Source organism: Octopus sinensis, unplaced genomic scaffold (assembly GCF_006345805.1).
Source record: "Octopus sinensis unplaced genomic scaffold, ASM634580v1 Contig18808, whole genome shotgun sequence".
NCBI classification, from domain to species: Eukaryota; Metazoa; Mollusca; class Cephalopoda; order Octopoda; family Octopodidae; genus Octopus; species Octopus sinensis.
Window position 1 is genome coordinate 14028 of NW_021836044.1, and position 11456 is coordinate 25483.

At 35.2% G+C, this 11456-nt stretch overlaps 1 protein-coding gene across 1 annotated transcript; it reads left to right on the plus strand.

Annotated features, from left to right (window-relative positions):
* Positions 1-4675: 4675 nt before the first annotated feature.
* LOC118761956 (leucine-rich repeat-containing protein 4-like) lies at positions 4676-10677 on the plus strand. Its single transcript, XM_036500158.1, has 3 exons — positions 4676-4872; positions 8892-8963; positions 10595-10677. Exons 1-3 carry the CDS (start codon positions 4682-4684, stop codon positions 10656-10658), a joined length of 327 nt encoding a protein of 108 aa, XP_036356051.1. The 5' UTR covers positions 4676-4681; the 3' UTR covers positions 10659-10677.
* The last annotated feature ends 779 nt before the right edge of the window (positions 10678-11456 follow it).

Genomic DNA, 11456 nt, shown 5'->3' on the forward strand with positions numbered 1-11456 from the left:
CCAGAAGTTGGCAGAGAGGAAGCTGTTCGTGAATGGTCGAGTCGAAGTGGCGAATGCGTACATCCCTTCCGTCATCTATGACTGCCTGAATGTAGTCCCATGCCCGATAAAGTTAGAGCGTTTGTTATTCCGCTTTCTAAAGAAGGGACGTGTTCCGCTCATCAGACGGTCCATCTGCTGTCAACAACCTCTCAGTGGAGTACTGGACATGCCGTTGCTAATGATTCGCAGACATACGCTGAGACTGCGACATCTCCTGCGTTTCTTTAACGGTGAGCATGGGGGATTGACTGTTTGTCAAACGGGACTTACCGCAGCTCGTCTCACTGATGAAGCTACAGTACTGAGTGAAGCGTTGGCCAAGAAAGGGCGCTTGGCACCTGGAGTGTCGGCAAGCTCTCACAGCTTTCTGCCAGTCGGCAACGCGGGCGTTGATAGTTCCACCATGGATTTCTATAGGGGATTAGTAGAGGGGAAAGAACAACAACGAAATCGGGTAAAATTCTGGGCGTAGGTGGAGGGAATCAACTAACTGGTCTTTAACTTCCAGGAATCCCTGGCCTGGCAGTGCTACCTGGGAGCTCTGCCGATTCAAGACAAGCTCTACAGATACGAAAGTGTTGTCGGACGAATATGTCGAGGGTGTGCGCACGGCGATGAAATAGTCCTGCATGCACTCATCCGTCCAGTTTACGAGCTGAGTTCATTGTAAAGATCGCCCCGCCACCTTCTTTTGGCCGGGAAGGAAAAGCAGTTTCTTCTGCGCGGTGGCTAAAGAAGTACAGTGGTGGACGAGACTGAAAACATTGAAGACTAAACCTCCTTCACAGAAAAATTATGTCATTTAATATTATCATTTAATATTATCATTAATATTCACTTCAGTTTTATATTAAAGAAACACTTAGGCATGGTTATGTATCTCATTGCATCACACACAAACACACACACAAACACACACACACACACACACATACACACACACACACACACACACATACACATCAGGACATATACACTTGAAGACCCTTCACACCACAAAATCCTCGCCTGTCATCCTTCTTTCGTATAAAATAATGTTACTTTGTTAACGAAAATTCTTTTCCCATAACTTTAAAGCTGCTAAAACCTTTAATTCCTCTTCAGAATTGTTATAATTTCTCTATCATATACTTTATTTCACAAACGTAATTTTCTGAAACGAACTATTGTTAAATGAATTTGTATCATTTGCTTCCAAGTCAATCATTATATATACCATTTAAATTATTATCGTTATTGATAACGTGATTTTCTTTAGTGACACTATCGTTAAATGAATCTATCGTCTGCTCACAGGAAATATTTGGCTGCTATTTCTAGCACATCCAGCTTAAACTTCAGAGATTCTTCACGAAGAGAATGGTGGATGACAATGTGAACACTGGAGGGTCTTACAAAGAATTTAGAAATGTACTTCATTTTAATGTTGACTTTAGACGTTGTATTTGGGAAGAGATCGATGATCAATAGGTATCGATTATTTCTTTGATACGAAAGTTTCTTCAGAGTATTACTTCTTCTCTGGCCCTCCACTGTTCATAAGGGCTCTGCAATATGCTTGGTTTCTTTTATTTAATATCTTAACCCGGATGTTTTTCATTTGATTTCTCTTTTTGTATGTCTCCTTTTTCCAAGCTGAGTTCATTCAATTCTTTTAGTACGTCTTGTGTGGTTGAATTTAGGTTGTGGATATCCGTTTCTGGAGTTCTGCTTTGGTTCTCATTTTGTTGTTGGTATGTAAGAGGGGAATAAAGTGTTTCTATGTTGATTTGCGTCTATTGTGCCAATTCATGGAAGGCATCAGCAAGGCAATCATTTTTTATCATGGTTGAAAGTTTTGGTAAATTCTTCTAATATTTCAGATTTCAATGATTCGACACACACACACACAACTGTGCATAAATGTGTATATATATATATATATATATTATATATATATATATATATATATATATATATATATATATAATATATATATATATATATATGTGTGTGTGTGTATATAGATATATACATGAATATATACGTATATATAATTCTGATAACTGTGTGTGCGTGTGTATATATATATACATACATATACTCACACACACACAGATATCACAATTTGTAAAATAGTACTTAGATTATTTCAAGTTAATTTCAGTTCCGCGGATGCAAACAGTCTCATACAGTTACGCATATACACACACACATACACACACAAAACCCACTACCTCTTCTTTCTCCCACCCTCCCTCTCTCTTTCTATCACTTTCTTTCCCCTCTCTCATTTACACTCTTCCACTACCAACGCCCATCTTTGACTGCTGACGCAAACTTTTCATATCGCATTCATATAATGAGAAATAAAGACGCCAATCTATATCTACACACACACACACACACACACTCACACACGCACACACACATATATATATATGCATTATTGTGTGCTTTGTGTTCCGCTACTTCAATGAAAAAATGTATGGTAAATAAAACAAATGACGCAATATATATATGCGCATATATATATATATATATATAAACATTCACTAACTTTTACGAACAGAGGCGAAATCACTTCTTTGGTAAGTTACGATTTTCATTATATTATATCGGCCTTCTATTGGCCATTGTCCAGTCTCCTCAACAGCATTAAGGATGGGATAAAAAGGGTCTCCATCGTTAAGACCTCATTAATTTGTGTCCCGAAATTACCTAAAATGTTATTTATGCTTTTATTTTTACTTCAGTAATTTTCAGTTAACCCATTAGCATTGGCACTGGCCACGTTGGGCCCAAATATTCTTCCTGTTTTCTGTTGAAACTGAACAGATCAGCCCTTTCACAACCACCATGCAAAGTTATTCTAAAAGTAAGCAATCACATAATCAAAATCTCAAAGCTAGAAGATAACGTATGATTAATTGTAAACGATGTAAATAAATAAGTAATTTATCTGAATGTTGAAAGAGTATCCCCTTCTAGCTGGTACATTAATGAAACAGCAATTCCATCTCAAATTACAAGTGGGGTCTTTTTTAAGGACGCATTTCAGGTTCGAGAGAGTGGTTAAGAATGTTAGTAGTACAAAAAATCGGGTCGGTATTTTTCTTAGTATTTGAGTTTTGTTAAGTATTGTTTGAGGCCGAGAAGGGTCAAATGACAGTAGAGGCGGTTGAAATGCAAAAAATTTGAAGAAATTTGTGATGTGTGTTGGTGAGATTTGGGAGGCCGAGAGGAGGATGAAAAAGCGATTGATTATAATTTGCTTCGTTTGATTTAGGGCCATTTTTATTTGTTCACTAGCAGTATTACTCACCTCGTGCGCTCGTGCGTTCTATGCATGCGCGAATTAATCCAAACTTGGTTTTAAAATCAAGCATTTAATGCCCTCTATTTTTGCGCTTAAGTGTACCATTTCCTCAACAGGAAGTACGTATAAGTGTTTCATAATTTTTTTTATCAAATAATTGCATTGTTGAATTATTCTTTTAGATCAGTATTTCTCAATGGGGATTTCAGAGGAGAGTTTCAGGGAGTCGCTGGCGATGTATCGTGATGATCAAAAATCCGGCCTGCTAAAATTTGGTTAGTGATTCAAACTGCAGACTCAACGCAAAATGGTCACATTTAATTCAAAGCGTTAAAAAAGTTATGAAAACAATTGGTATGAGTTCACAAAGTTCCAACGATTAATACGAAAAAACCCTCCAGGCTACACCCCGAAAATTAATTTCTTTGCCGTATTTCTACAATGTTTACGGCGATTCGTTTTTATATCTTGATTTGTTTATTTTTCATGCAATTTACGCGTGCTTGCACGCGTGGTGAACACAGTTCACGTCAAACAGCTGACTGAGTAAAGTTCACTATTCAATGCATGGGATAAGCCCTCAACAAACACATTATCGATTTTTGCACTTGCGAGATGAATTTCGGTACAGAAATAGCGCAGTTCAATTTTCATTCGCCTAAACTTTAAGTGACCCATTTTTGGTGGTTCTACGATTTGTTGGCTAGATGTCCCGGGAAGTTAAACACACACACACACACACACACACAGATACACAGACAGACACACAAGTTGAGTTTTATATACATAGACTTACGTTCATGCTTTATTCTTGTTTTCAGGAAAAAAAAGTAAGTAAAATGAAATCATGAAAGTGTATTTGAGGAAAAATTTGTATAAACGCTTCTAAACCTGGGGTACAGGAAAAATTCCTTTGTTACAATACAGTTGCTTGTGGGGTCCCATCGGATTTAACGACCCAACCGGGTTTACAACCACTGCGTATTTAGGGTCTACGAAACTCATGGTTCGCTGGTTTTGTAAATATATTAGACCCCACCCCCGAGTATGGTTACAGATGTGTGTAGGAGTGCGTTTGTGTTTGTGTGTGTGTGTTTGGTGTTTTCTTTGATATTATTACGCGTTAAAGCTATAATATTTTTATAAATTTCTTCACACTAATTTATCGAAATTTAATTTTTTAGCTTTAAATATCCAATCATGAAAACAAAAATATATTTGTCATGTAGAACAGGTGTGAATTTTAGTTCCTTCGGAGAATCTGCAATGTGAAGTTAATAACATTGTAATCTCTGACATTTCCTATTTTCTTCTTTTACAGATAAATCTACGCCTGGCAATATGTTTCACCACGTAGTATCATATAGACGGTCTCTTGTGTTGATATTGTGTACGATATTGTTTTTGGAGACTCAAGCTAATTCAGATATATGCAACATATGTAATTGCAATTCACTTACAACGAGTGTAAATTGTGCAAATCGCAATTTACAATCAATTCCACAACCAATTCCGACGAATGTTGAATATTTGTAAGTATTTGACACTTTCTACGTATTTTCCACATCCAATATTTTAAATTCTCATTGATATGTTCCCAGCTAATCGCTTATGCTGTTTATCTCACAGCTTTAAGCACAATCTTATGTTAGAGTAAAACAAATCGATATGTTACCTGTTGTGAAGTCAAATAAACTGTTTCTTACCATATTGAATTTATAATATATAACATCTCATACACAGTGATTGGATCTGACTAGTATCTGACTTTGATGTCATTTGTCTGAACTTATCAAATCTTATGGTATATTCAATGAACGGACAGTGTAAAAACTTTAGTGCTAAGAAAACGTGTATTCCACATAGTTATATTATATCATTAATTAGTTGAATTGTTGCTTATTATTACAGTAATATGATATAATATCAGTTGATCGTGTCACAGAATAATTGTTAATTATTGTTTGTGTTAGTTTTATAATAGAATATGCAGCGAGCTATCAGAATCGTTGTGCATGCCAGACAAAATGTTGAGCGGTATTTCGTTCGTCTTTACGTTTCGATTTTAAATTCTGTCGCGGTTGACTTTGTTTTTCATTCTTTTGGAAGTCGGTAAAATAAATAGCAATTTATCTCTGAGATCAATGTAAAGGACTTGTCCCTTTCCCAAAATTTCAGGTTTGTTCCTATGGAAGAAATTATTATTTTTATAATTAAAAATGAAACAGATGGATTAAACAGCAGATAATGACGAGATCCGCTTAAATTGCCAAATTCTTAAAATACCTAAGTGAAGAAATCAAAATAGTGTTATTTTAACAAATTATGAGGAATTTATTTTTGATAGAATGTCATCAGTAAAATTTACCCTATCATGAACACAATAAACCTTATTACAAAATTATGGAAGGTTAATTGAAGTTTCGGCTGATTGATGTATCCCCGTTCACCTGAAAACTTACGTAATTTTTAAGTAAATTATTAAAATTTAACGTCTCAAGAAATGGAATAGAATAAAGAGTAATTATTTGATACATGCAATCATAACAAATACTCTGTTGCAACACATTGCTCTTCCAGGTGATTATTTCCAGTTAATTGGCTTGCATCATTGCATTAATCACCTTAAACTTTCAGTTTTAATCAAATATTCTAATACTAAAGTGGATCAATTCATTCGATCATATCTATTTCTCAAAACATTTGGAATGTTTTGACAAAATGAGAAATCCTAATGTAAAATAAAGAGAAAAGTTTCAATAATGGAATTCCTAAATCTCGTATAACTCAAGATGTTGAATAGTAAAGTTGAAGTTCTGTTTAATAAGTTAGATATTTTCATCGTTCATAACTTGAGCGAGGTTTGGCACAAATCATTTGACCGTCTAGCAGAATACATTGCGTTCTGACACACGGCAATCTGACTTCAAGTCCCGCTAAGGTCAACCTTGCGTCATTCATTTCCGAGATCAATAAAAACTTATAACAGTTCAATGAACAAATGCAACTATGACGACGTCGAATATGACACCTTGCAGTATATTGTCTAGTTGTTTGTGATCTGAGTTAAAATCCCACACTTTTTATTTTACCGATTTTGAAAAAAGGATCAGACACGTTTTATAACTCCTGCAAGATCTCCAATACTTGTGATGCAGATATCATTAATATTCCGTTTGAGCTGCTGCAGGTCAACCTTTACAGGAATAATGAATAGGGATGCTACTTAGGGGATGAAGGATTTAGCATAGGTAGTTAATAATGGGAACAAACTGAGGTTTAATACAACAAGAAAAAGAAGCAAAGGACTAAAAAAAGACGAAAAAACTAAGGCAATGTATGTAATCACATCCCTTTTTTAAATAACACCCTAAGCCAGTTAAATCACCATGTAAGGTTGTTCTCCTTTGTAGCACATGACTCAAAATTATATCAGGGTTTCCCCACTCTGCCTTCACCAATTCTATTAATAAATCCCTTTCTATTTCTGTTATGTTTTCCTTCCTAGTCTATTATTTCAGTCTTGACGTTTTGGGGGTTTATTTTTGTGAAGAACCTTTATGCATCAATTATGCAAAGGAAAGGAGTTTACTTTTGCAAAGATAAATTACTTTTGACAGCAAAGTGTAATAACAAATAGAATGCTCATTGGACAGAAACAAGATATTTATAAATAAAGCTGACTTCTGAGATGATAAAAATATCTTCCACTGAAAACTGATGTTGCAACGAATGCTTTGTAAATCTAATTCAAATCACAAATATTTTGAACATCCATTCTTTTCTCATATTTTACATGCATGTGTGTTTTTCATTCATACATTACGTGGTGACTTAAATCCGTTTTATATCTTATATAATAAACTACCCGTAAATCGAACAGAACCTTCGTGAAGAAGAAAAGAAAGCCTTACAAACTGAAGAATGACAATTCAATCATCCTAAAAGAAACCGATTAGGGAAGGGTGATAGCAGTCACGGACCAAGACTACTATAAAAATAAAATATTGGAAACAGACCAATCCTGCTACAAGGAAGAACCAAGACACCCGGAAAAAGTAATAATGAATACACTCAAAAGTCTGATAAATGAATACCAACGTTCGTTCACAGATAAAGAGAAAGATTATTTATGCAGCTCTGTAATGAAAGAGAGTAATTTCTATGGATCACCCAAGATCTGCGAATGCTCCAAAATGCAAGGATCAGCATATAAAAATACTAAGACCTACTGACATCAAATTGAGATCAACAGTTGCTGGACCTTGAGCCCCAACACAACAACTGAGCCATCTTTTGGATATACTCCTCAAACCGTTATGCCCATTAATGGCCAGCTATACCCGAGACGATATGGATCTCCTCAAGCACATTCCACAAGCACATTCCACCCACTGTCCCAGACGTACTATAGTGACAAGCTTTGATTAATTTTTACACTAATACACATCACACTTTGGGCCTGGAAGCAATCAAACACTGGGTAGAAAAACATAGCGGACGGATGGACGAACGCTTCAAAACGCATTTCCAAAGACACACGCCGGGAACTAGAAGACAACACCTTTAGATTCGATAATAAACTATATCGACAGATAAAAAGGACATCACTACGGGGACGAGGTTCGCACACATACTCGCACCCAGAGGTAGATATACATATGTGTATATTTCTGAGTGTATATGTGTGTATGTGCTTATATGTGCATACATGTGCGTGTATGTGTGTGGATGTGTGTGTTGGTACATAGAGAGGCGAAGCGGATACTCGAGGTTGTGCAAGTCAAGTAAGAAATAAACATGAAACTGCTGCCACATTAAGACATTCTTCTCCTCCTTCTTCTTCTTCTTCTTCTTCTTCTTCTTCTCTTCTCCGTCTTCTTCTTCGTCTTCTTCTTCTTCGTCTTCTTCTTCTTCTTCTTCTTCGACTTCTTCTTCTTCTTCTTCTTCTTGGTCTTCTTCTTCTTCTTCTTCTTATTATTATTATTCGTCTTCTTCTTCTTCTTCTTCTTCTTCGTCTCTCTTCTTCTTCTTCGACTTCTCTTCTTCTTATTCTTCTTCCTCCTCTTGGTCTTTCTTATTTCTATTATTATTCTTCTTATATTATTTCTTCGCTTTCTTTTTCTTCTCGTTCTTCTTCTTTTTTTTCTTCTTCTTCTTGAATCTTCATCTTCTACGCCTTTTATTTCTTCTTCTGTTTCTTCTTCTCTCTTCTTCTTCTTCTTTTCTCTCTTGTTCTTTATCTTCTTCTGTTTCTTCTTCCTCCTCTTCTTCTTCTTCTGCTTCTTCCTCTTCTTGTTCTTTATCTTCTTCTTCTTCTCCTTTCTTCTTCTTCTACTTCTTCTTCTGTCTTTCAATCCTTTTTCGGTTTTCATCTTGAACACTTTCATTTTCCATGTCTACTTTTTCTTGTTCTTGTTCTTCTTGTTCTTGTTCTTCTTCTTCGTTATATTTCTTCTTTTTCTTCCTTTCATTCTGAAGTCACAGTGTTTGATATCGTATCACAAATATTTTCCATATAATCTATTTTACTCTTTCTTTACTGCTATAGAGATCTGAACGAGAACAACATTGCAACCATCAAAGAAGGAGCATTCACGGGGCTTTCGAATTTAAAGACATTGTAAGTTCGTTTAGTTTCTTGATACTATTTTCCGAAAGTAATAATTGATGCTGATATATAAGCTCACAAATGTATAAAATTTCAGACTCCACCAAACAAAATCAATTCGAATTTGTAGAATGAACACGATTTAGGAAGATACAAAGAGAATATGAGAGAGCGAGACAATGTGAAAGAAAGAGAGAGAATTTGGGGAGAAAGTGAAATAATGGGGAAAATATAATGTTCCTTTATTGTAGTTGCGTTGTTTCAATTCGCATCTCAACAAATCATTTTTGTTTCCCAAATTTCAAAGGTTTTGATATGAATTTGTATTAGAAATGGTAACGTTTGTGAGTTCACATGTTTGCATCAAATATTTTTAGCTGAAGTATATGTGTATGTTCATATATAAGTGTAGTTCTGTGTGAGATGTGACTATATTATTCCTTTATTTTATATTTTGCATCTTCCTCCATTTCTTATTTCAATATTCTCCTTCGTGTTTCGATATTAACATTCAACTTCGAATTTTGTCATTCACTTCACGTTATTTATGTAATAGAGCAACTGAAGTGGAAGCGGAAAATATATATTCGAATAATATCGTCACATCCATTCTATCTGTAAACCTGAAATACTTACTGTACTTGTAAGCTGGAATATTTGGCCTGATACAATTAAACTGCTGATATATTTCTTGTAAGCGTGTGTTTTCTAAAATTCTTGTGACAATGAAGCGATATGAAATAAATAATCACTCTCACCATATTTCCACACAGGTGAGTGAGAATATGTGTGATTGTGAGTGTGTGTATCACCTTACGTCGTTGATATTATCAATATAAGTATGTGTATGAGTGCATTTGGATATGTTGATTTCTGAAACCGTATATTCCCTGACCTTTAGCCAAGTTCTCTCCTTCAAAACGTTTGTTCCCTGTCCCTGAAATATCTCCTTTTTTTCTTTGACTACATTTTCTCTTTCACCTTCTTGAACACCATGATTTTCAATGTGTCTTCTTCTTCTTCTTTTTCTTCTCTTCTTCTCCTTTTCTTCTTCTTTTCTTCTTCTTCTCCTCCTCCTTCTTCTTCTTCTACTTCCTTTTTCTCTTCTTCTTCTTCTTCTCCTTCAACTTTTCTTCTTCTTCTTCTTCTTCTTCTTCTTCTTCTTCTTCTTCTTCTCTTATTTCATAAACTTACTCCCGTCTTTTCTGCTTCGTCAGTTTTCTCCTTTTTCTTTCTCTTCTACTCTTTTCTGCTATTCTCATTCTCCTCCTGCCCATTCTGCACCTCTTCTCTTCTCTCCACCCCTCTCTTCCTCCAATCTCCTTTTCCTCCTCCTCCACGCCTTCTCCACTTCCCCCGCCCCCTACAAATCACCTTTCCCACCTCCTCATCACCTCATCCCCTTCTACCCCTCCTCCTTCTTCATTTTTCTTCTCATTCTCCTCCCCTTCTCGTCCTCCCCTACTCTCTTCCTCTCATCCCCGTACGTCTTCTTCTTTTCTTCTTCTTCTTCTTCTTCTTCTTCTTCTTCTTCTTCTTCATTATCCCTATTCTTTCTCTCTCTTCATTCTAAAGTCACAGTGTTTGATGTCGTATCACAAATATTTTCCATATAATCTATTTACTTTTCTTTACTGCTATAGACGTCTTGGCAACAACAACATCGCAACCATCAAAGAAGGAGCATTCACGGGGCTTTCGAATTAAAGACATGTAGTTCGTTTAGTTTCTGATACTATTTTCCGAAAGTAATAATTGATGCTGATATATAAGCTCACAAATGTATAAAATTTCAGACTGCACGAACAAAATCAATTCAAATTTGTAGGAATGAACACGATTTAGGAAGATACAAAGAGAATATGAGAGGGCGAGACAATGTTGAAAGAAAGAGAGAGAATTTGGGGGAAAGTGTGAAATAATGGGAAAATATAATGTTCCTTTATTGTAGTTGCTTTGTTTCAATTCGCATCTCATATAACTCATTTTTGTTCTACAAATTTCAATGATTTTAATATGAATTTGTATTAGAAATGGTAACGTTTGTGAGTTTACATGTTTGCATCAAATATTTTTAGCTGAAGTATATGTGTATGTTCATATATAAGTTGTAGTTCTGTGTGATAGGTGAATATATATTCCTTTATTTTATATTTTACATCCTCCTCCATTTCTTATTCAATATTCTCCTTCGTGTTTCGATATTATCACACAATTTCGAATTTTATCATTCACTTCACGTTATTTATGTAATAGAGCAACTGAAGTGGAAGCGGAAAATATATATTCGAATTTTTTAAAAAATCTAGTACACATCTATCTGTAAACCTGAAATACTTACTGTACTTGTAAGCTGAATATTTGACCTGATACAATTAAACTGCTGATATATTTCTTGTGAGCGTGTTGTTTTTCTAATATTTTGTGACAATGAAAGCGCTAATGAAAATAAATAATCTCTCTCACCATATTTCCACACAGGTGAGTGAGAATATGTGTGATTGT

What these genes read in the sequence shown, in the direction of transcription:
- LOC118761956 (XM_036500158.1), top strand. Translation starts at nt 4,682, where the DNA reads ATGTTTCACCACGTAGTATCATATAGACGGTCTCTTGTGTTGATATTG. An exon ending in CCGACGAATGTTGAATATTT is followed by an intron (nt 4,873 to 8,891) that starts GTAAGTATTTGA and finishes TTACTGCTATAG; the next exon opens with AGATCTGAACGAGAACAACA. An exon ending in CTTTCGAATTTAAAGACATT is followed by an intron (nt 8,964 to 10,594) that starts GTAAGTTCGTTT and finishes TTACTGCTATAG; the next exon opens with ACGTCTTGGCAACAACAACA.